Consider the following 19,542-nt stretch of genomic DNA (forward strand, 5'->3'; position numbering starts at 1 on the left):
TGATGGGCGTCGTCAGCGCCACCGTGTTGCGGTCCACGCGGTGGTGCTCGAAGGCCCGGCTCATGCTCTTCAGCTTCTGGAACGTCGTCAGGATCTTCTTGTAGCGGCACAGCACCCCGTCGGCGTCCTTCACTGCGCCGCCGGGCGGGCGGGCGGGCGGACCGACGGATGGACGGACGGGGACGCGGGGACACAGGGACGGGGTGGACGTGGAGATGGGATGGACGCGGGGACAGGGTGGACACCAAGGGCATGGACAGGGACATGGAGACAGGATGGACATGGGGACAGGGTGGACACGGGGACAGGGTGGACATGGAAATGGGATGGACACCAGGGGATGGATGGGGACGTGGGGACGGGGTGGACATGGAGATTGGATGGACGTGGGGACAGGGTGGACACCAAGGGATGGATGGGGATATGGAGATGGGGTGGACACAGGGACGGGATGGACACCAGGGAATGGATGGGGCCCCGGGATTGGGATGGACATGGGGACGGGGTGGACACAGGGACGGGGTGGACATCGGGATGGGATGGACACCAGGGGATGGACGGGGACACGGGGACAGGATGGACATGGGGACGGGGTGGACATGGAGATGGGATGGACACCAGGGGATGGATGGGGACATGGAGACGGGATGGACATGGAGATGGGATGGACACGGGGACAGGGTGGACACCGAGGGCAGGGACGGGGACATGGAGACAGGATGGACATGGGGACGGGGTGGACACAGGGACAGGGTGGACACGGAAATGGGATGGGCACCAGGGGATGGACGGGGACACGGGGACAGGATGGACATGGGGACGCGGTGGACACAGGGACGGGGTGGACACGGAAATGGGATGGGCACCAGGGGATGGACGGGGACACGGGGACAGGATGGACATGGGGACGGGGTGGACACAGGGACAGGGTGGACACGGAAATGGGATGGACACCAGAGCATGGATGGGGACACGGGGACGGGGTGGACATGGGGACGGGATGGACACGGGGACAGGGTGGACACCGAGGGATGGATGGGGATATGGAGATGGGGTGGACACAGGGATGGGATGGACGCGGGGATGAGATGGACACGGAAATGGGATGGACACCAGGGAATGGATGGGGACACGGGGATGGGATGGACACGGGGACGGATGGGGACATAGGAACAGGATGGACACAGGCATGGGATGGACATGGAGATGGGATGAACACCAAGGGATGGATACGGACATGGAGATGGGGTGGACGCAGGGACAGGGTGGACACCAGGGATGGACGGGGACACGGGGACGGGGTGGACGTGGGGACGGGAAGGACACCAGGGGATGGATGGGGACACGGGGACAGGACAGACACGGGGACGGGATGGACACGGGGACGGGGTGGACACCGAGGGCATGGCCAGGGACACAACGGACAGCAGGGGATGGACCGGGACACAGGGACAGGGTGGACACGAGGGGGACGGGGACATGGCAGACACCAGGGGATGGATGGGGACACGGGGACGGGATGGACACGGGGACAGGATGGACGCGAGGACACAGGGACGGACACAAGGGGGACGGGGACACGAGGGGACGGACGGGGACACGGGGACAGGGTGGACACGGGGACGGACACCGGGGGATGGACGGGGACACGGGGATGGACAGAAGGGGGACGAGGACACGGGACGGGACGGACCCGAGGACAGACAGAGGGGCAGAAGGGACACGGGGACAGATGGCATGAACGGGGACACAAGGACAAGGACGGACATGGGGACACAGATGGGACACGGACGGGGGACGGCAGTGGGGGACGGACGGGGACGGACAGACGGACGCGGGGGGGACAGAGAGAAAGAGAGAGAGAGAGAGAGACCCCGTCACGGCCGGGGGACGCCGGGGGGGGGGTGTCCCCAGGGGGGGCCCGGGCGGATCTGGGGGGTCCCGGTGTCCCCAGGGGGGTCCTGGTGTCCCCAGGGGGGTCCCCGTGGTCCCAGGGGGTTTGTGGGGTCCCCAGTGTCCCCGTGGGGGTCCTGGGGGGGGTTGAGAGTCCCGGGGGGGTTTTGGGGGTCCCCAGTGTCCCTCTGGGGTTTTGGGGTCCCTGGTGTCCCTGCGGGGGTTTTGGGGGGGTCCCCTGTGTCTCTGTGGGGGTCCTGGGGGGGGTTGGGGGGTCCCCGGCGCCCCTGTGGGGATTCCAGGGGGTTTTGGGGGGTCCCTGGTGTCCCCGTGGGTGTCCCGGGGAGGTTTTGGGGGTCCCAGGTGGTTTCGGGGGGTCCCCAATGTCCCCACGGGGGTCCCAGGGGGTTTTGGGGTCCCCGGCGCCCCTGCGGGTGTTCCGGGGGGGGGGGTTGGGGGTCCCAGAAGGTTTTGGGGGGTCCCTGGTGTCCCCGTGGGTCTCCCGGGGGGGGTTGGGGGGGCTGGGGGGGTTTCGGGGGGTCCCCAGTGTCCCCGTGGGTCTCCCAGGGAGGTTTTGGGGGTCCCAGGTGGTTTCGGGGTCCCCGGCGCCCCTGCGGGTGTCCCGGGGGGGGTTGGGGGTCCCAGGAGGTTTTGGGGGGTCCCTGGTGTCCCCGGGGGTCTCCCGGGGGGGGGGGTTGGGGGTCCCAGGGGGTTTTGGGGGGTCCCTGGTGTCCCCGTGGGGGTCCCAGGGGGATTTTGGGGGTCCCAGGGGTTTCGGGGGGTCCCCAGCGCCCCTGCGGGTATCCCGGGGGGGGGGGTTGGGGGTCCCAGGGGGTTTTGGGGGTCCCTGGTGTCCCCGGGGGTGTCCCGGGGAGGTTTTGGGGGTCCCAGAAGGTTTTTGGGGGGTCCCCAGTGTCCCTGCGGGGGTCCCGGGGGGGTTGGGGGGTCCTGGGGGGGTTGGGGGGGTCCCCAATGTCCCCACAGGGGTCCCAGGGGGATTTTGGGGGTCCCGGGGGGTTTCGGGGGGTCCCCAGCGTCCCCACGGGGGTCCCGGGTGGTTTCGGGGGGTCCCCGGCGTCCCCGCGGGGTCCGGGGTGCCGCCGCAGCCGGTCTCACCCCGCTGGCGCTCGCGGGTCTTGGGCTTGGCGAGGCGGCGGCGGGCGAGGGGGCCGCGGGGCCGGTGGCCCTTGCGGTGGCCGGCGCCGTCCTCGGAGGGGGGCCCAGCGAGGAGGCGACGCTGTCGTTGTCGGTGGCCTCGGCGGCCTCGGCGCGGCCCCGCGGCCCCGGCCGGCCCCGGCCGTGCTCCTCTGCGGGGAGCCACCGCTGCGCCCCGATGTCCCCGCGTCCCCCCGCCCTCCGCCTCCGGGCGCGTCCCCTCCGTGTCCCCCCAAGTCCCTGCGTCCCCCCGTCTCCCCCGCATCCGTGCACGTCGCCGTCTCCCACCATGGCGTCCCCGTGTCCCCCCGCCCTCGGCGTCCCCATGTCCCCTGCATCCATGCATGCCCCTGTGTCCCCATGTCCCCCTGTGTCACCCAACCCTGAGCATCCCTGTGCCATGTCCCACCATGTCCCCCTGCCCTGAGCGTCCCTGTGTCCTCCATGTCCATGCGTGTCCCCGTGTCCCTGCGCCCCAAGTGTCCCCCATGACCCCCCACGTCCCCTCCATGTCCCCAATCCCTGTGTCCCCGTGTCCCCCCGTGTCCCCCTGCCCTGAGCGTCCCCACGTGCCCCGCGTCCCCCCGTGTCCCCCCTGTGTCCCCCCGTGTCCCCCTGCCCTGTGTGTCCCCGCGTCCCCCCGTGTCCCCCCGTGTCCCGCCGTGTCCCCCTGCCCTGAGCGTCCCCGCGTCCCCCCGTGTCCCCCCTGTGTCCCCCCGTGTCCCCCTGCCCTGAGCGTCCCCGCGTCCCCTGCGTCCCCCCGTGTCCCGCCGTGTCCCCCTGCCCTGAGCGTCCCCGCGTCCCCCCGTGTCCCCCCGTGTCCCGCCGTGTCCCCCTGCCCTGAGCGTCCCCGCGTCCCCCCGCGCTCACCGGCGTCGCCGCGGGCGCTGGAGATGAACTTGTCGAGCTGGCAGCGCAGGAAGTCGCGCTCCTCCTCCAGGTCCTCGATGCGCTTCTGCAGCCAGGCGTTGCGCTCCAGGGCCATGTGCAGCTGCGCCTTCACGCTGCCCGCCGGCCCCGGCTCCGGCCCCTCTGCGCGGCGGGCGTCGGCGCCGGGGGCCCAGGCGTCCGGTGGACCAGGCGTCCGGGGACCCACACCCCCCAGGGCCCAGGCGTCCGGGGGCCCAGGCGTCCGGGGGTCCACACCTCCCAGGGGCCCAGGCGTCCGGGGGGCCCACGCCCCCCAGGGCCCAGGCGTCCAGGGGGCCCACGCCCCCCCAGGGACCCAGGCATCCGGGGGACCAGGCGTCCAGGGGCCCACACCCCCCAGGGACCCAGGCATCCGGGGGACCAGGCGTCCGGGGGCCCACACCCCCCAGGGCCCAGGCGTCCGGGAGCCCCACGCCCCCCCAGGGACCCAGGCGTCTGGGCCGCCCCCCACAGTCCCCAGGGGCCCAGGCGTCCGGGCGCCCCCTCCACCCCCCCCCAACCCCGAGGGGCCCAGGCGTCCGGGCGCCCCCCCCCCACCTTCGAAGTTGCTCTGGGGGGGGCTGAGGCTGTAGAAGATCTGCGGCTCGATGTGGGGGGGCTCCTCGAAGGGGATGGCGATCTCGAAGGGCTCCTCGTCCTTCTTCACTGCGGGGGACGGACGGACGGATGGACAGACAGACAGATGGGCGGGGGGGGGTGTCACCGGCACCCCGACACTCCCCCCCCCCGGGCCCCCTCCGCCCCCCCCATCCCCGGTACCGGCTCGGCGGCGGCCGCCGCGGTCGCTCATGGCGGGGGCGGCCCGGGCCCCCCCGGCCCCCGCGCTGCCTCCGGGCACCTCGGCGGGACGCTGCGGGCGGAGGTGGAGGGGGAGAGGGGGGGGTCACCGGGCCGCCGAGGCACCGGCCCCCCCTCGCCCAAAACCCGGGGAATCCCCCCAAAACGGGGACCCCCCCCCCAAAGCCGCCCCCCCCCCCCCCCCGCCGCCGGTGCCGGCGCTCACCCCGCTCCGCATCCGCCCGGCGCCGCCGCCCGGCCAGGGACCGTCTGCAAAGAGTCGGCGGGGAGCGGCGGCGAAGGGGGGGGCGCGGGCACCGGGGCCTCCGCCCCCTCCCCTCATCCCTCCCCTCATTCCTCCATCCCTCCCCTCATCCCTCTTTCCATCCCTCCTCCCATCCCTCCTTCCCTTCTCCGCCCCCGCCCGTTTTTCTCCCCCCGCCGGGGGCGGCTCTTTCCCGACGCTCCCTTGCCGCCCGCCCGCCCGCCCGCCCGCCCCCACGCGCCGCCAGGGACCGGGGATCATTTCCGCAGCGCCGCCGCGGGCGAAGAGCCGCTGGGCGGGAGCGGCGGGGGGGGGGGGGGGTAGTTAGGGAGCGTCGCAAAAGTGCCGGGCTCCGCAGCCACGGGTGGACGTGGGGTTTCCACGCGCAGGCGTGTGCACGGGGGGGAGCAGCGCGTGGGCGCGCACTCACACGCATATATACACATATATGCACATATATACACGTATTTACACATCTATACGCAGCTACAGCCGTGCTCTTGTGCACGCACCGGGGCTGCGCCCGTGCAGACACGCACACGCGTGTTCACGCGCCCACGCAGCAGCAGCGCGCAGAGACACGGCGCGGGGAGGGCGGGGGCGCCCGGGCCCCGGGTGTGTGTGTGGGGGGGGGCGACCCGGACGCCTGGGTTCGCAGTTAAGGTGTGTGTGGGTGTGTGTGGGGGGTGTCCAGCCCCGCTGCTGCCCCACGCGGGGCCCTGGCGCCTGCAGGACTCCTGGGTCCTTCCCGGCCCCACGGGCACCTCCGTGCGCGGCGGGGGGGGGGGGGGGGGGCAGCGGGGCCCGTGGGGTGCGCCAGGGTCCCCGGACGCCTGGGCCTCATTGGTGACAGCGGGGTCGCCCCGGACGCCTGGGCCCCTCGGACGCCTGGGCCCCCCGTGTGGCGGCGGGGTCGCCCCGGACGCCTGGGCCCCTCGGACGCCTGGGCCCCCCGCGTGGCGGCGGGCGCGGGGCGCCGTTTCCATCCGGGCTCCAAACGCTGCGACACCGGCGCGGGCCGCGGGGCGACGCCGGACGGAGGCGGCCGCCGCGCCAGGCCCCGCCGCGCCCATGGCGCTGCCCCCCGGCCGCCGCCGCCGCCGCCGCCTGCCCTGAGCCCCCAGCGCGGCCCGAGCCGCCGCCGCCGGGACCCGCGACCGCGACCCGCCACCGGGCCGCGGCGCCGCCGGGGCCGATGCTGCTGCTGCTGCCGCGGCGCCGCCGCCGGAGCCTCCCCCCGGCGCGGAGCGAGGCCTAGCGCGGCCGAGACGCCGCCGCCGCCGCCCCGGCCCCGGCCCCGGCCCCGGCCCCGGCCCCCAACGCCGCCGCCGCCGCCGCCGCCGCGCCATGCGCCGAGGCGCCCGCCCGAGCCCATGAAGGTCCAGAGATGGGAGCCGGGGCGCGGAGCCGCCCGCAGGTAACCGGGCGCCGCGGCGGGGCCCAGGCGTCCGGCGGCAGCCCCGGACCTGAACACCCCCCCCCCCCTCCCCGGGCAGGGAGGGGGCCCAGGCGTCCGGGACCCCCCCATCCACCTCCTCCTCATCCTGGGCAGAGAGGGGATCCAGGTGTCCAGGACCCCCTGTGTGTCCCCATCCCTGGGAGAGGGGGGAACCCAGGTCGGGTTGGGGCCCAGGCGTCCGGGACCCCTAGATCGGCTCCCCGTCACGACAGGGAGGGGGCCCAGGCGTCCGGGACCCCCAGATCAGCTCCCCTGTCACAGCAGGGAGGGGGCCCAGGCGTCCGGGACCCCCCCATCCACCTCCTCCTCATCCTGGGCAGAGAGGGGATCCAGGTGTCCAGGACCCCCTGTGTGTCCCCATCCCTGGGAGAGGGGGGAACCCAGGTCGGGTTGGGGCCCAGGCGTCCGGGACCCCTAGATCGGCTCCCCCGTCATGACAGGGAGGGGGTCCAGGCGTCCGGGACCCCCTATACGTCCCCATCCCTGGGAGAGGGGGGAACCCAGGTCGGGTTGGGGCCCAGGTGTCCGGGACTCCCCCCATGAGGGGGCCGAGACATCCAGGACCCCTAGATCGGCTCCCCCGTCATGACAGGGAGGGGGCCCAGGTGTCCGGGACCCCCAGATCAGCTCCCCTGTCACAACAGGGAGGGGGCCCAGGCATCCGGGACCCCCTGTGTGTCCCCATCCCTGGGAGAGGTGGGAACCCAGGTCGGGTTGGGGCCCAGGTGTCCGGGACTCCCCCCATGAGGGGGCCCAGGCGTCCGGGACCCCTAGATCGGCTCCCCCGTCACGACAGGGAGGGGGCCCAGGCGTCCAGGACTCCCCCCCATCTGCCTCTTCCCCATGCTGGGCAGAGAAGGGACCCAGGTGTCCGGGACCCCCTATACGTCCCCATCCCTGGGGGAGGGGGGAACCCAGGTGGGGTGGGGGCCCAGGCATCCGGGACTCCCCCCATGAGGGGGCCCAGGCGTCCGGGACCTTCCCCCATGAGGGGGCCCAGGCGTCCGGGCCGCCCCCTAACCCCTCTCCTCCCGCAGCAGCGCTGAGACCTCGGGGCGCCCCATGGATCCGCCGCCGCCCCCCACCGCCGCCGCCGCCGCCACCACGGAGCCCCCCGGCGCCTCCCCGGCGCCCCCGGAGCGCGGCGGCAGCCCCGAGGCGGCGGCGGCGGGGGGCGGCCGCTACCTGCTCATCGACAGCCAGGGGCTGCCCTACACGGTGCTGGTGGCGGAGCCGGGCGGCCCCGGGGCGCTGCGGCGCGTCTTCTGCTGCCCCGTGTGCGGCCGCTCCTTCGAGTACCTCTCCTACCTGCAGCGCCACAGCATCACGCACTCGGAGCACAAGCCCCACGTGTGCCGGGCCTGCGGCAAGGCCTTCAAGCGCACCTCGCACCTGGAGCGCCACAAGTACACCCACGCCGGGCGCAAGCCCCACGCCTGCCCCCTCTGCCCGCGCCGCTTCCGGGACTCGGGCGAGCTGGCCCACCACCAGCGGGTGCACACGGGCGAGCGCCCCTTCCAGTGCGCCCACTGCCACCTGCGCTTCGGCGAGCGCAACACCCTCCAGCGGCACGTCCGCCGCAAGCACCTGCCCCGGGCCCCCGCGCCCTGAGGGCTCGCTCGCGCGCAGCGCCACGCGCGGGGCGGCCGCGGCGACGGGGGGCACCGGGGCTCGTGCACGGAGCGGTGACGCCCTCGGGGCCGGGGACGTGGAGGGACGGGGGCCACGGGGCTCGCGCATGGAGCGGTGATGCCCTCGGGGCCGGGGACGTGGAGGGACAGTGGCCACAGGGCTCTTGCATGGAGCAACGGCGTTGTTGGGTCAAGGGACACGGAGGGACAGGGACCACAGGGCTCGTGCGTGGAGCAACGGCGTCGTTGGGTCAAGAAACACAGAGGGATGGTGGCCACGGGGCTCGTGCATGGAGCAACGGCGTCGTTGGGTCAAGGGACGCGGAGGGACGGTGGCCACGGGGCTCGTGCATGGAGCAACGGTGTCGTTGGGTCAAGAAACATGGAGGGACAGTGGCCACGGGGCTCGTGCATGGAGCAGTGGTGGTGTTGGGTCAAGGAACACAGAGGGACGGTGGCCACGGGGCTCGTGCATGGAGCAACGGCGTCGTTGGGTCAAGGGACGCGGAGGGACGGTGGCCATGGGGCTCGTGCATGGAGCAACGGCGTCGTTGGGTCAAGGGACGCGGAGGGACGGTGGCCACGGGGCTCGTGCATGGAGCAACGGCGTCGTTGGGTCAAGGGACGCGGAGGGACGGTGGCCACGGGGCTCGTGCATGGAGCAACGGCGTCGTTGGGTCAAGGGACGCGGAGGGACGGTGGCCACGGGGCTCGTGCATGGAGCAACGGCGTCGTTGGGTCAAGGGACGCGGAGGGACGGTGGCCACGGGGCTCGTGCATGGAGCAACGGCGTCGTTGGGTCAAGGGACGCGGAGGGACGGTGGCCACGGGGCTCGTGCATGGAGCAACGGCGTCGTTGGGTCAAGGGACGCGGAGGGACGGTGGCCACGGGGCTCGTGCATGGAGCAACGGCGTCGTTGGGTCAAGGGACGCGGAGGGACGGTGGCCACGGGGCTCGTGCATGGAGCAACGGCGTCGTTGGGTCAAGGGACGCGGAGGGACAGTGGCCACGGGGCTTGTGCATGGAGCAGTGGTGGTGTTGGGTCAAGGGACGCGGAGGGACGGTGGCCACGGGGCTCGTGCATGGAGCAACGGCGTCGTTGGGTCAAGGGACGCAGAGGGACGGTGGCCACGGGGCTCGTGCATGGAGCAACGGCGTCGTTGGTGCAACCCAGTGTCCCCCCCGCGGGACTCGCCCGCCCCCCCCACAGCCCCCGATTTGGTTTTTTTTAATTATTATTAAAAATGCTCTTTTTTGTTTTTTCTTTGCTCTCCCAGTGCCTTATTTTGGGGGGGGGGGACGGGGGGAACACGCGGGGCCGAATCGGGACCAACCCCCCCCCCCCCCCCGGCCGCGTTCACCCGCCGCGTCGCTGGCTGACGACAACCCACCACCGACCATCGACCGACCCAACAACCGTCGACCGACCCCCCCAGGAACCCCCCAACCAACCCACCTCCCTGCAGACCGACCCACAACCCGGCCCCCGAACCGACCAACCAGCAGCTTCCCGACCAACCAGCGCCCAATCAGGTCGCCCGCAAGCTGAGCCAGGAACCAACCCGCTGCCGACCTGGCCGTGATGCAACCAACCCACCCGTGATCCAACCAACCAACTAACCCACCTGTGATCCAACCAACCCACCCATGATCCAACCAACCAACTAACCCACCCGTGATCCAACCAACCAACTAACCCACCCGTGATCCAACCAACCAACCAACCAACCCACCCATGATACAACCAACCCATCAACCCACCCATGATCCAACCAACCAACCAACCCACCCGTGATCCAACCAACCAACCAACCCACCCGTGATCCAACCAACCAACCAACCCACCCATGATCCAACCAACCAACCAACCCACCCGTGATCCAACCAACCAACTAACCCACCTGTGATCCAACCAACCCACCCATGATCCAACCAACCAACCAGCCAACCAACCCGTGATCCAACCAACCAGCCAACCTGCCCGTGACCCAACCAACCAACCCACCCGTGATCCAACCAACCAACCTACCATGATCCAACCAACCAACCCACCTGTGATCCAACCAACCCGTGATCCAACCAACCAACCAACCCACCCATGATCCAACCAACCCACCCATGATCCAACCAACCCACCAACCCATGATCCAACTAACCCACCCGTGATCCAACCAACTCATCAACCCAACCGTGACCCAACCAACCAACCCATGATCCAACCAACCAACCAACCCACCCATGATCCAACCACCCCATCAACGCACCCATGACCCAACCCACCCACCCATGATGCAACCAATGAGGCCATCAACCAACCCAGCCATGATGCAAACAGCTAACGAACCCACCAGCTAACGAACCCCCCCCACCCATGATCCACCCAACTAACCAACCCACCCACCCACAGTCCAACCAACCCACCCATGATGCAACCAACGAACCCACCAACCAACGAACCCACCCACAATGCACCCAACTAATGAACCCACCAGCCAACCCACCCATGATCCAACCAACCTATCAACCAACCCACCCATGATCCAACCAGCCAACGAACCAACCCCCCCACCCACGATCCACCTGACTAACGAGCCCAAAGCAGCCACCCGTGATCCCGACGACCAACCCATCCGTGACGCGACCCGCTAACGAACCCCCCGCCCCCCCCCAGCTAACGCCGCCGCCCCGCCGGCGCCCGCAAGGAGACGGGGGCCGCGGTCGCATCCACGGTTTAATATCGGCTTCGTCTGTACAGCACCGGCTTCGCGACAGCGCCGGACGCGGCCCCCCCCCCCCCCAACCACCCGCCGCCGCCATCGCTGCGACGAGCTGCGGCCGGTCTCAGCCCCGCGGCCGCCCCTCGCCCGCGCGGGGGCTACAAAAACTGTACATTATATATAGAGCTCATATATATATATTTATATTCTCCTCTATTTATATATCTGCGGGGTTAAAAAATAACTCTGGGGCCCGGCGGGCCGGGGGCTCCGCTGCACCCGGCCCCCAACGTCCGCCCCGGCGGCTCCGAGCCCCAGCCCGGCGAGGGGGCCCAGGCGTCCGGGCCGCCGCGGGAGCCAGGGAGGGGAGGGGGCCCAGGCGTCCGGGCTGGTCGGGGCCCCGCGGAGAGTCCATGTGTCCGTCTCTGCCTGCTCCCGTCGTCCCGGGGAAGCGTTTCCCGCGTGTCCGGCTGCACCGTGCCGAGCCGCGCCGTGTCCGTTTGCACCGCGCCGCGCGGCGCCGAACCGTGCCGAGCTGTCCCGCGCCGTGCCGAGCGCCGCCGCGTCCTTCTGCAGTGCGTCGAGCGCCGCTGCGCCGTGCCGAGCTGTGCTGCGCCGTCCTGCGCCGCGCTGAGCCGTGTTGCACCGCGCCGAGCTGTGCCGAGCCGCGCTGCACCGTGCCGAGCCGTGCCGCACCGTGCCGAGCCGCGCCGCACCGTGCCGAGCCGCGCCGCACCGTGCCGAGGTGCGTTGCAGCGTGCTGAGCCATGCCAAGCTGTGCTGCACCGTGCCAAGTCGTGCCGAGCCGTGCTGTGCCGTGCTGAGCGCTCCTGCACCGTGCCAAGGCATGCTGTGCCGTGCCGAGCTGTGCTGCGCTGTGCCAAACCGTGCCAAGCCTCGCTGAGGTCTGCTGCACCACGCTGAGCCGCGCTGCACCTTGCTGAGCTGTGCCGAGCGCTCCTGCGCCGTGCCGAGCTGTGTCGCAGCGTGCCGAGCAGCGTTGGGCCGTGCTGCGCCGCGCCGAGCCGTGCCGAGGCGTGTTGCACCGCGCCGAGCCGTGCCGAGCTGTGTTGCACCGTGCTGCAGCGTGCCGAGGGGTGCCGAGATGCGTTGCAGCGTGCCGAAGGGTGCTGCAGCGTGCCGAGCCGTGTTGCACCGTGCTGAGCCGTGTTGCACTGTGCCGAGGTGTGTAGCACCGTGCCGAGGGGTCCTGCACCGTGCCGAGCCGTGCCGAGCTGCGTTGCACCATGCCGAGCTGTGCCGAGGTGCGTTGCACCATGCCGAGCTGTGCCAAGGGGTGCCAAGCTGTGTTGCACCGTGCCGAGGTGTGTTGCATCATGCCGAGCTGTGTCGCAGCGTGCTGAGCAGCGTTGGGCCATGCCGCGCCACGCCAAGCCGTGCCGAGGTGCGTTGCACCGCGCTGCGGCGTGCCGAGAGGCGCCGAGCTGCGTTGCACCATGCCGAGGGGCGCCGCACCACGCCGAGCCGTGTTGCACCGTGCCGAGCGGCGCCGAGCCGCGCCGCGGCGCCCGCCGCCACCGTGTCCGTGCCCCGTCCACGCTCGCCCGCCCGGGAGACCCCAGCGGCGGCGCGGCGGCGGCGGGAGGCCGGCGGCGCGCGGCGTCCTAGGGGTCCTTGTGCGCCAGGGCGGCGAGCCGCTCCAGCTTGTGGCCGTGCCGGTGCTTCTTGAGGCCGTAGGTGTTGCGGAAGGCCTCGCCGCAGGTGCTGCACTTGAAGGGCCGCCCGCCCTGGTGGGTCTGCAGGTGCTTGCTGAAGTACTTGGGGTCCTTGAAGAGCTTGAGGCAGGCGGCGCAGCGCAGGTCGCGGCGGGCGTCGTGCGAGCGCTGGTGCCGCAGGATGGAGGACAGGTAGAAGAAGCTCTTGCCGCAGAGGTCGCAGCGGTAGACCTTCTCGCCCAGGTGGACCCGCTGGTGCTCCAGCAGGTTGGAGCGGTAGCGGAAGGTCTTGCCGCAGGTCTGGCAGCGCTGGGGCCGGGCCACCACGTGCAGGCGCTGGTGCTCGGCCAGGCTGGAGGACTGGGCGAAGCGCTTGTTGCACAGGGCGCACTTGTAGGCCCGCTCGCCGGTGTGCACCACCTTGTGCTGCCGCAGGTACCAGGAGCGCAGGAAGCCGCGGCCGCAGACGGCGCAGCGGTAGGGCCGCTCCTCGGTGTGGCACCGCTGGTGGCGCATGAGCAGCGCCGCCTCCCAGAACCGCTTGCCGCACACGGAGCAGCTGAAGCCGCGCTTCTGCCGGTGGCTGCGGCGGTGCAGCAGCAGGTCGTAGGCGCCGGCGAAGCTCTGCCCGCACACGCCGCACGCCAGCGTCCGCCGCACCAGGTGCACGTACTTGTGCGTCACCAGCCCCAGGAAGTGCTTGAAGCTCTGCCCGCAGGTGCCGCAGCTGAAACGCTCCCCGCTCGGCACCACCGGGTGCTCCTCGGCGGACGGCGGCCCCGCGGCGGCGGCGGCGGCGTCCGGCGGCAGCGGCGGCGGCGGCGGCGGCAGGCGCTCGGGGGCGGCCTGGTGCACCAGCTTGTGCCACATGAGGTTCTCGATGAAGCCGAAGGCCTTGCCGCAGGCGTCGCAGGCGTACGGCTTCTCGGCCATGTGGGCCTCCTTGTGGTTCATGGCGTGGAAGAGGTCGGGGAAGCGCTCGCCGCACTCGCCGCAGCCGTAGCCCGGCTCGGCAACGCCGATGCCGCCGCCGCCGGCCGGAGACGCCGCCGCCGCCGCAGGTCCCGCCAGGACGCCGGGGCCGCCGAGGCCGCAGGGCAGCGGCAGGCGGTGGATCTGCTTGTGCCGCGTGAGGCTCTGCGGGTAGCCGAAGACCTTGCCGCAGAGGTCGCACTTGTAGGGCCGCTCGCGCGTGTGCACCACGTGGTGCTTGGAGAGGTGGAAGGACTCGCGGAAGCGCTTGCCGCACACGGCGCACTGGTGCGGCTTCTCGCCCGTGTGGATCCGCTCGTGCCGCTTCAGCGTCTCCCGGCGCCCGAAGCCCCGGCCGCAGATGCCGCAGCAGAAGCTCTTCCCGCCGCCCAGCAGCAGCGGGTGGGCGCCCAGGAGGCCGGCGCCGGCGCCGAAACCCACCTTGGGGTCTCCCTCCGGCGCCGGCCCGTCCGCCGGCACCAGGAAAGGGCCGGGATAAGCGGCGCTGGCGGCGGCGGCGGCGGGCGGCTTGGCGCCGGCGTGGACCTGGCGGTGCCGCAGCAGGCTCTGCGGGGCGGCGTAGGCTTTGCCGCACACCTCGCACTTGTAGTGGGGCCGGGGCCCGGCGTGGGCGGCCTGGTGCCGCAGCAGGTAGGCGGCGTCGCGGAACTCCTTGCCGCACACGGCGCACGGCACCCGCAGCAGCGCCGAGTGGGTCTTCACGTGCCGCTTGAGGCTCTCGCGCCGGTTGAAGCTCTTCTCGCACACGGAGCAGCTGAAGGGCTTCTCGCCCGTGTGGATGATCTGGTGCTGGTGCAGGTGGCTCGGCTTCTTGAAGACCTTCCAGCAGAGCGAGCAGGTGAAGGGACCTTCCGGCGGCGGCGGCGGCGGCGGAGGTGGTGGAGGCACCGCTGGAGCCGCCGTGGTGGCCACCACCGTGCTGGAGGTCCCAGCAGCGGGGACGGCGTTGCTGCTGCTGCTGCTGCCGCTGTTGTTGGCGTTGGCGTTGGCCGCCTCGGCGGCGTCCTTGTGGCAGCGGCGGTGGCGGATGAGGCTGGAGACGTGGTTGTAGGTGCGGCCGCACGTGGCGCACTCGTAGGGCCGCTCGCCCGTGTGCACCAGCATGTGCTGCACCAGGTGGGACGACTGCTTGAAGGACTTGTGGCACACGCCGCAGGGGAAGCGCCGCTCCATGAAGTACTTCAGCCGGCGGAAGTAGCCCTTCTCCTCCTTGCACGCAGGCGCCTCGCCGGGCGCTGGCGGCGGTGGCGGTACCGGTGGTGGTGGCACCGGTGGTGGCGGCGGCGGCGGTGGCACCGCGGCCGCCGCGGCCACCCCGCGCTTGAGGCCGCCGAAGAGGTGCTGGTGGCTGGAGAGGTCCACGATGCCCCACTGGGGCGGGCTGAAGGCGGCGGCGTCGAAGAGTGGCTGCCCGGGGGGCACCACGGGGTACGGCGGGGCCGCCGGCTCGGCCTTCTTCGCCGCCACCACCGATGACGATGACGACGACGACGACGAGGAGGAGGAGGACGCGGAGGGCGAAGGACCTTCCGCCTTGAAGTCCTTGTGCTTGGCGGGGCGCTCGAAGGGGGGGGCAGCGGCGGCGGCGGGCGCCGGCGGGTACTCGAAGGGCGCCGGGGGGCAGCCGGGCCCCGGCGGCGCCTTGGGGTGCTCGTGGCCGTAGGGCTCGGGCGCCTCGAAGCGCTGGTGGTTGAGGAACTCCAGGAAGTCGAAGGGATAGCTCTGGAAGTGGACGCTCTCGTCGCTCACGTTGGCCTCCATCGCCGGCCCTGGGGGGGGGGGGGAAGAGCACGGGTGAGACCGGGGGGTGGGGGGATTTGGGGGGGGGGGTTATGGGGGTCCCTTTGCCCTTGGCGGGGGGATTTTGGGGGGTCTCCTCGCCCTGGAAGAGGTAATTTTGGGGGTCTTCTTGCCCTGGGGGGGGTAATTTGGGGGGATAAGGTGGCCGGGGGGGTCCATGGCTCTGGATGGGGCTGGGTTTGGGGGGTCCCCTTGCTTTGGGGGGGGGTTATGGGGGTCTCCTCGCCCTGAGGGGGTGATTTTGGGGGTCTCCTTACCCTGGAAGGGTGATTTTGGGGGGTCCCTTTTCCCTGGGGGGGGTTAATTTGGGGGATAAAGGGGCCCGGGGGGTCCATGGGTCTGGATGGGGCTGTTTTGGGGGGTCCCCTTGCCCTTGGGGGGGTAATTTGGGGGTTAAAAGCAGCTGGGGGGGTCCATGGCTCTGGATAGGGCTGGGCTGGGGGGGTCCCCTCGCTTTGGGGGGGTTATGGGGGTCCCCTTGCCCTGGGGGGGGCTGGTTATGGGGCTGTGCTTGCCCTGGGGGGGGCAATTTCGGGGTCCCCTCACCCTGGGGGGGGTAATTTGGGGGCGAATCGTGGCGGGAGGGGATTTGGGGCACTGGGGGGGGGGTCAGGCCCTGCCTGGGGGGACCTGGGGGGACCCCGGGACCGTGGGGGGGGGGAACGGGACAGACGGACGCACTCACCTCGCTGGGTGACGCTGGGTCCGGGAGCGTCCGTCCGTCCGTCTGTCTGTCCGCGGAGCCGGGGGGGGGGGGGGCAGTGGTGGCGGCGGCCCCCGGACGCCTGGGCCCCCTGCGCAGCCCGGGAGGGGGGGGGCCGGGGGGGCTCTGCCGGGGCCGCCCTGGAGCCCCCGCGCCGACGGGCCTGGCCGGAAGCGACTCCCCCCGCCGAGCCGGAGCCGCAGCCGGAGCCGCAGCCGGAGCCGGAACCCCCTGGCCCGGCCGGCCCCCCCACGTGATGGGGATGGAGGGGGGGGAGACGCCGCCGCCTTCCCAGAGGCCTTTGCGCCTGCTCTGCACTCCTCCCTCGCTCGACAGGGGCCCAGGCGTCCGGGTCCCGCTCACCCCCCCCAACACAAGGGGCCCAGGCGTCCGGGCCCCTGCTCACCCCCCCCAACACAAGGGGCCCAGGCGTCCAGGCAGGCCCCACTCCCCCCCCCCCCCACAAGGGGCCCAGGCGTCCGGGCAGGCCCCACTCCCCCCCCCCCCCAGCAACAAGGGGCCCAGGTGTCCGGGCTCTGCCCCACAAGCTCCCCCCCCGCCCTGGGTTTTGCCCCCCAAGGGCGAAGGGACGAGCTAATTGCAGGTCGAGGCCCCCTCGTCAACGAGCCAGACCCTCGTTTGGGGGCCGCGGCGTCCCCCCCACCCCCAGGAGAGGGGGTAAAATCCCCTTTGCCCACAGTAAAGATGGCGCCGCCCTGCCCTCCTTCCCCCTCCCCACAGCCAAGATGGCGCCTCTCTGCCACCGCCCTTTCTCAAAATGGGCCCCGGAGCGGCGGCTGCCGCAGGCCCTGCCCACACTCAAGATGGCGCCGGCGGCCTCCTGGCATGGCCGCCGCCCTCCCCCCTCCCCCCACTGCCAAGATGGCACCGGCGGCGCCCGCCAAGATGGGGCCGCCCCAGACAAGATGGCACCGCTCTGAGGGGGGGGGGGGGGCTGCCCACACCCAAGATGGCGCTCGGGGGGGGGGCCTGGGGTGAGAGGGCCCCCTGCCCACAACAAAGATGGTGTCCAAGCCCCCCCCCACAAGCAACCACCTGCCCGCACCCAACATGGCGCCCTTTGCTCGGTGCCCACACTAAAGATGGCCGCCATGGCGGGAGGGTGCTGCCGTTGGCCAATCAGAGGCCTGGATTTGGAGGGTGGGGGCGGGGACAGCCCGGGGGGGGGCCACAGGACGACCCCCCCCCGACCCCACCGGGCGGAAGTGACGAGCCCCCCCCCGCCCCCCCCCAGCAACATGTCGGCGCCCACAGGGAGCTGTGAGTGTGGGGCGCCCGGACGCCTGGGCCCCTGGGGCCGGGGGGGGGCAGGGGGGCTGGGGGGGGGGGCAGCCCGGATGCCTGGGCCCCTGGGGGGGGCAGCTGGATCTATGGGCCAGGGCCCCGGACGCCTGGGCCCCTTGGGGATGCGGGTTGGGGCAGGGCCCCCGGATGCCTGGGCCCCTAGGGATGGGGTGGGGGGGGGGCAGGTGGGGGCAGCCCGGACGGCTGGGCCCCCTGGGGGGGGGATGTGGGTTAGGGCGCCTTGCCCGGACGCCTGGGCCCCCTCCTCGGACGCCTGGGCCCCCTGGGGGGACGCAGCTCGGGGCGCCTCCCCGGACGCCTGGGCCCTCCCCGTCTCGGGGGGGGGAGGCAGCGATTCGGGGCGTTCCGGGGCCCCGCTGCCCCCCTCACCCCCGTCTCCCCCCTGTCCGTCCGTCCGTCCCCAGAGCCGCCGCCATGGAGGCCGTGGCCGCCGCCGCCGCAGCCGCGGGGCCGCCGGAGGAGCCGGGCGCCTCGCCGGGGCCCTTCCACTGCTCCGAGTGCGGCAAGAGCTTCCGCTACCGCTCGGACCTGCGGCGCCACTTCGCCCGGCACACGCAGCTGAAGCCCTTCGGCTGCCCGCGCTGCGACAAGAGCTTCAAGCACTCGTTCAACCTGGCCAACCACCTGCGCAGCCACACGGGCGAGCGGCCGTACCGCTGCGGCGCCTGCCCCAAGGGCTTCCGCGACTCCACGGGCCTCCTGCACCACCAGGTGGTTCACACGGGCGAGAAGCCCTACCGCTGCCACGTCTGCGCCCTGCGCTTCTCCTCCCGCAGCAGCCTCGGCCGCCACCTCAAGCGGCAGCACCGCGCCGCCGCCGCCGCCGCCGGCACCGGCAGCGCCGCCGCCGCGCCGCCCGCCCGCCCGGCCCGCGCGCCCTTCGGCTGCGGCGCCTGCGGCCGCCGCTTCCCCGGCGCCGCCGAGCTGCGCCGCCACTGGCGCCTGCACGGCGCCGACCTCCTCAAGCCCCTCAAGTGCCCCCACTGCGAGCGCGACTTCAACGCGCCGGCGCTGCTGGAGCGCCACAAGCTCACGCACGCACCCCCGGCGCCGGGACGCACCGCGGAGGGATGCACCACGGCACCGGGATGCACCGTGGCAGCACCAGGATGCACCGCAACCGGATGCACTACGGCACCGGGATGCACCACGGCAGCACCAGGATGCACCGTGGCAGCACCAGGATGCACCGCAACCGGATGCACTACAGCACCAGGATGCACCACGCCGGGATGCACCACATCAGCATCAGGATGCACCACGGCACCGGGATGCACCACAACCGGATGCACTACGGCACCAGGATGCACCACGGCGGCAACACCGGGATGCACCATGGTGGCGGCAGCGGGATGCACCATGGCGGCACGATGCACCACATCGGGATGCACCGCGGCCCCAGGATGCACCACGCCAGCACTGGGATGCACCACGGCATCGGGGTGCACCGCGGCATCGGGATGCACCGCGGCGTCCCCGGGATGCACCTCCTGCCGCCCGGCCACGCTGCACCAGTGCGAGTGCGGCACCTTCTTCGCCACGGCGGCCGCCCTGGCCGCCCACCTGGCCGCCCACGCCGGCGAGGCCTCCTTCGCCTGCGGGCTCTGCGGGGCGCCCTTCGCCGCGCTGCCCGCCCTGGAGGCGCACCAAGGCAGCCACCACGCCGCCGTCCCCGTCCCCTCCGTCCCCACCGCCGCCGTCCCCGTCCCCGCCGCCGCCGCCGCCGCCCGCCGCCCCGGCAAGAAGCTCCACGAGTGCAGCGAGTGCGAGAAGCTCTTCCGCAGCCCCCGCGACCTGGACCGCCACGTGCTGGTGCACACGGGCGAGAAGCCCTACCAGTGCCACGAGTGCGGCAAGTTCTTCCGCCACGAGTGCTACCTGAAGCGGCACCGGCTGCTGCACAGCGGCGAGCGCCCCTTCCGCTGCCCCCTCTGCCCCAAGGGCTTCATCACCCTCAGCAACCTCTCCCGCCACCTCAAGCTGCACCGCGGCATCGACTAGGGGACGGGGAGGGGGGACGGACGCACGTGTCCTGCCGGCTCCAACGAGGTGCCCGCGGGGTCCCTGGTTGCACCACGGCGTCGGGACGAGGTCCCCATGGCACCTGTGGGGTCTCCAGCTGTGCCATGAGGTTGGGACGAGGTCCCCATGGGGTCCCTGGTTGCACCACGGCGTCGGGACGAGGTCCCCGTGGCACTTGTGGGGTCTCCAGCCGT

The 19,542-nt window shown here is 72.3% G+C and overlaps 5 protein-coding genes across 6 annotated transcripts in view; 2 read left to right on the top strand and 3 right to left on the bottom strand.

The window, feature by feature from the left end:
* LOC136994914 (nitric oxide synthase-interacting protein-like) overlaps positions 1-1,813 on the bottom strand; it is a 76,926-nt gene extending 75,113 nt beyond the window's left edge. Inside the window, 1 exon segment of the mRNA XM_067314339.1 lies at positions 1,806-1,813. The gene's annotated coding sequence lies outside the window, so the exon portion shown is untranslated.
* CCDC106 (coiled-coil domain containing 106) overlaps positions 1-5,058 on the bottom strand; it is a 6,110-nt gene extending 1,052 nt beyond the window's left edge. Inside the window, 7 exon segments of the mRNA XM_067314288.1 lie at positions 1-132; positions 3,010-3,111; positions 3,114-3,200; positions 3,919-4,080; positions 4,516-4,623; positions 4,738-4,828; positions 4,982-5,058. Coding sequence (XP_067170389.1) covers positions 1-132; positions 3,010-3,111; positions 3,114-3,200; positions 3,919-4,080; positions 4,516-4,623; positions 4,738-4,828; positions 4,982-4,993 — 694 coding nt within the window. The 5' untranslated portion in view covers positions 4,994-5,058.
* A 1,278-nt stretch (positions 5,059-6,336) lies between these two features.
* LOC136994920 (zinc finger protein 581-like) lies at positions 6,337-8,134 on the top strand. Of its 2 annotated transcripts, none has more exons than XM_067314355.1 (2): positions 6,337-6,437; positions 7,517-8,134. In XM_067314355.1, the coding sequence occupies exons 1-2, from the start codon at positions 6,394-6,396 to the stop codon at positions 8,088-8,090; spliced, it is 618 nt and encodes a 205-aa protein (XP_067170456.1). In that variant the 5' UTR covers positions 6,337-6,393; the 3' UTR covers positions 8,091-8,134. The 2 variants fall into 2 exon arrangements, with proteins under 2 accessions (XP_067170456.1, XP_067170457.1); XM_067314356.1 differs by having other exon boundaries at positions 7,520-8,134.
* A 4,228-nt stretch (positions 8,135-12,362) lies between these two features.
* Positions 12,363-16,050, bottom strand: ZNF865 (zinc finger protein 865). The gene is made up of 2 exons (XM_067314329.1): positions 15,983-16,050; positions 12,363-15,266 (listed from the first exon to the last, which is right to left on the bottom strand). Exon 2 carries the CDS (start codon positions 15,256-15,258, stop codon positions 12,454-12,456), a length of 2,805 nt encoding a protein of 934 aa, XP_067170430.1. The 5' UTR covers positions 15,259-15,266; positions 15,983-16,050; the 3' UTR covers positions 12,363-12,453.
* A 1,197-nt stretch (positions 16,051-17,247) lies between these two features.
* FIZ1 (FLT3 interacting zinc finger 1) lies at positions 17,248-19,449 on the top strand. Its single transcript, XM_067314289.1, has 2 exons — positions 17,248-17,281; positions 17,731-19,449. The coding sequence occupies exon 2, from the start codon at positions 17,741-17,743 to the stop codon at positions 19,325-19,327; it is 1,587 nt and encodes a 528-aa protein (XP_067170390.1). The 5' UTR covers positions 17,248-17,281; positions 17,731-17,740; the 3' UTR covers positions 19,328-19,449.
* The last annotated feature ends 93 nt before the right edge of the window (positions 19,450-19,542 follow it).

The sequence above is a fragment of the Apteryx mantelli genome, chromosome 34, assembly GCF_036417845.1.
Source record: "Apteryx mantelli isolate bAptMan1 chromosome 34, bAptMan1.hap1, whole genome shotgun sequence".
NCBI lineage: Eukaryota > Metazoa > Chordata > Aves > Apterygiformes > Apterygidae > Apteryx > Apteryx mantelli.

What these genes read in the sequence shown, in the direction of transcription:
- FIZ1 (XM_067314289.1), top strand. Translation starts at nt 17,741, where the DNA reads ATGGAGGCCGTGGCCGCCGCCGCCGCAGCCGCGGGGCCGCCGGAGGAG.
- ZNF865 (XM_067314329.1), bottom strand. Translation starts at nt 15,258, where the DNA reads ATGGAGGCCAACGTGAGCGACGAGAGCGTCCACTTCCAGAGCTATCCC.
- LOC136994920 (XM_067314355.1), top strand. Translation starts at nt 6,394, where the DNA reads ATGAAGGTCCAGAGATGGGAGCCGGGGCGCGGAGCCGCCCGCAG. An exon ending in GGGCGCGGAGCCGCCCGCAG is followed by an intron (nt 6,438 to 7,516) that starts GTAACCGGGCGC and finishes CTCCTCCCGCAG; the next exon opens with CAGCGCTGAGACCTCGGGGC.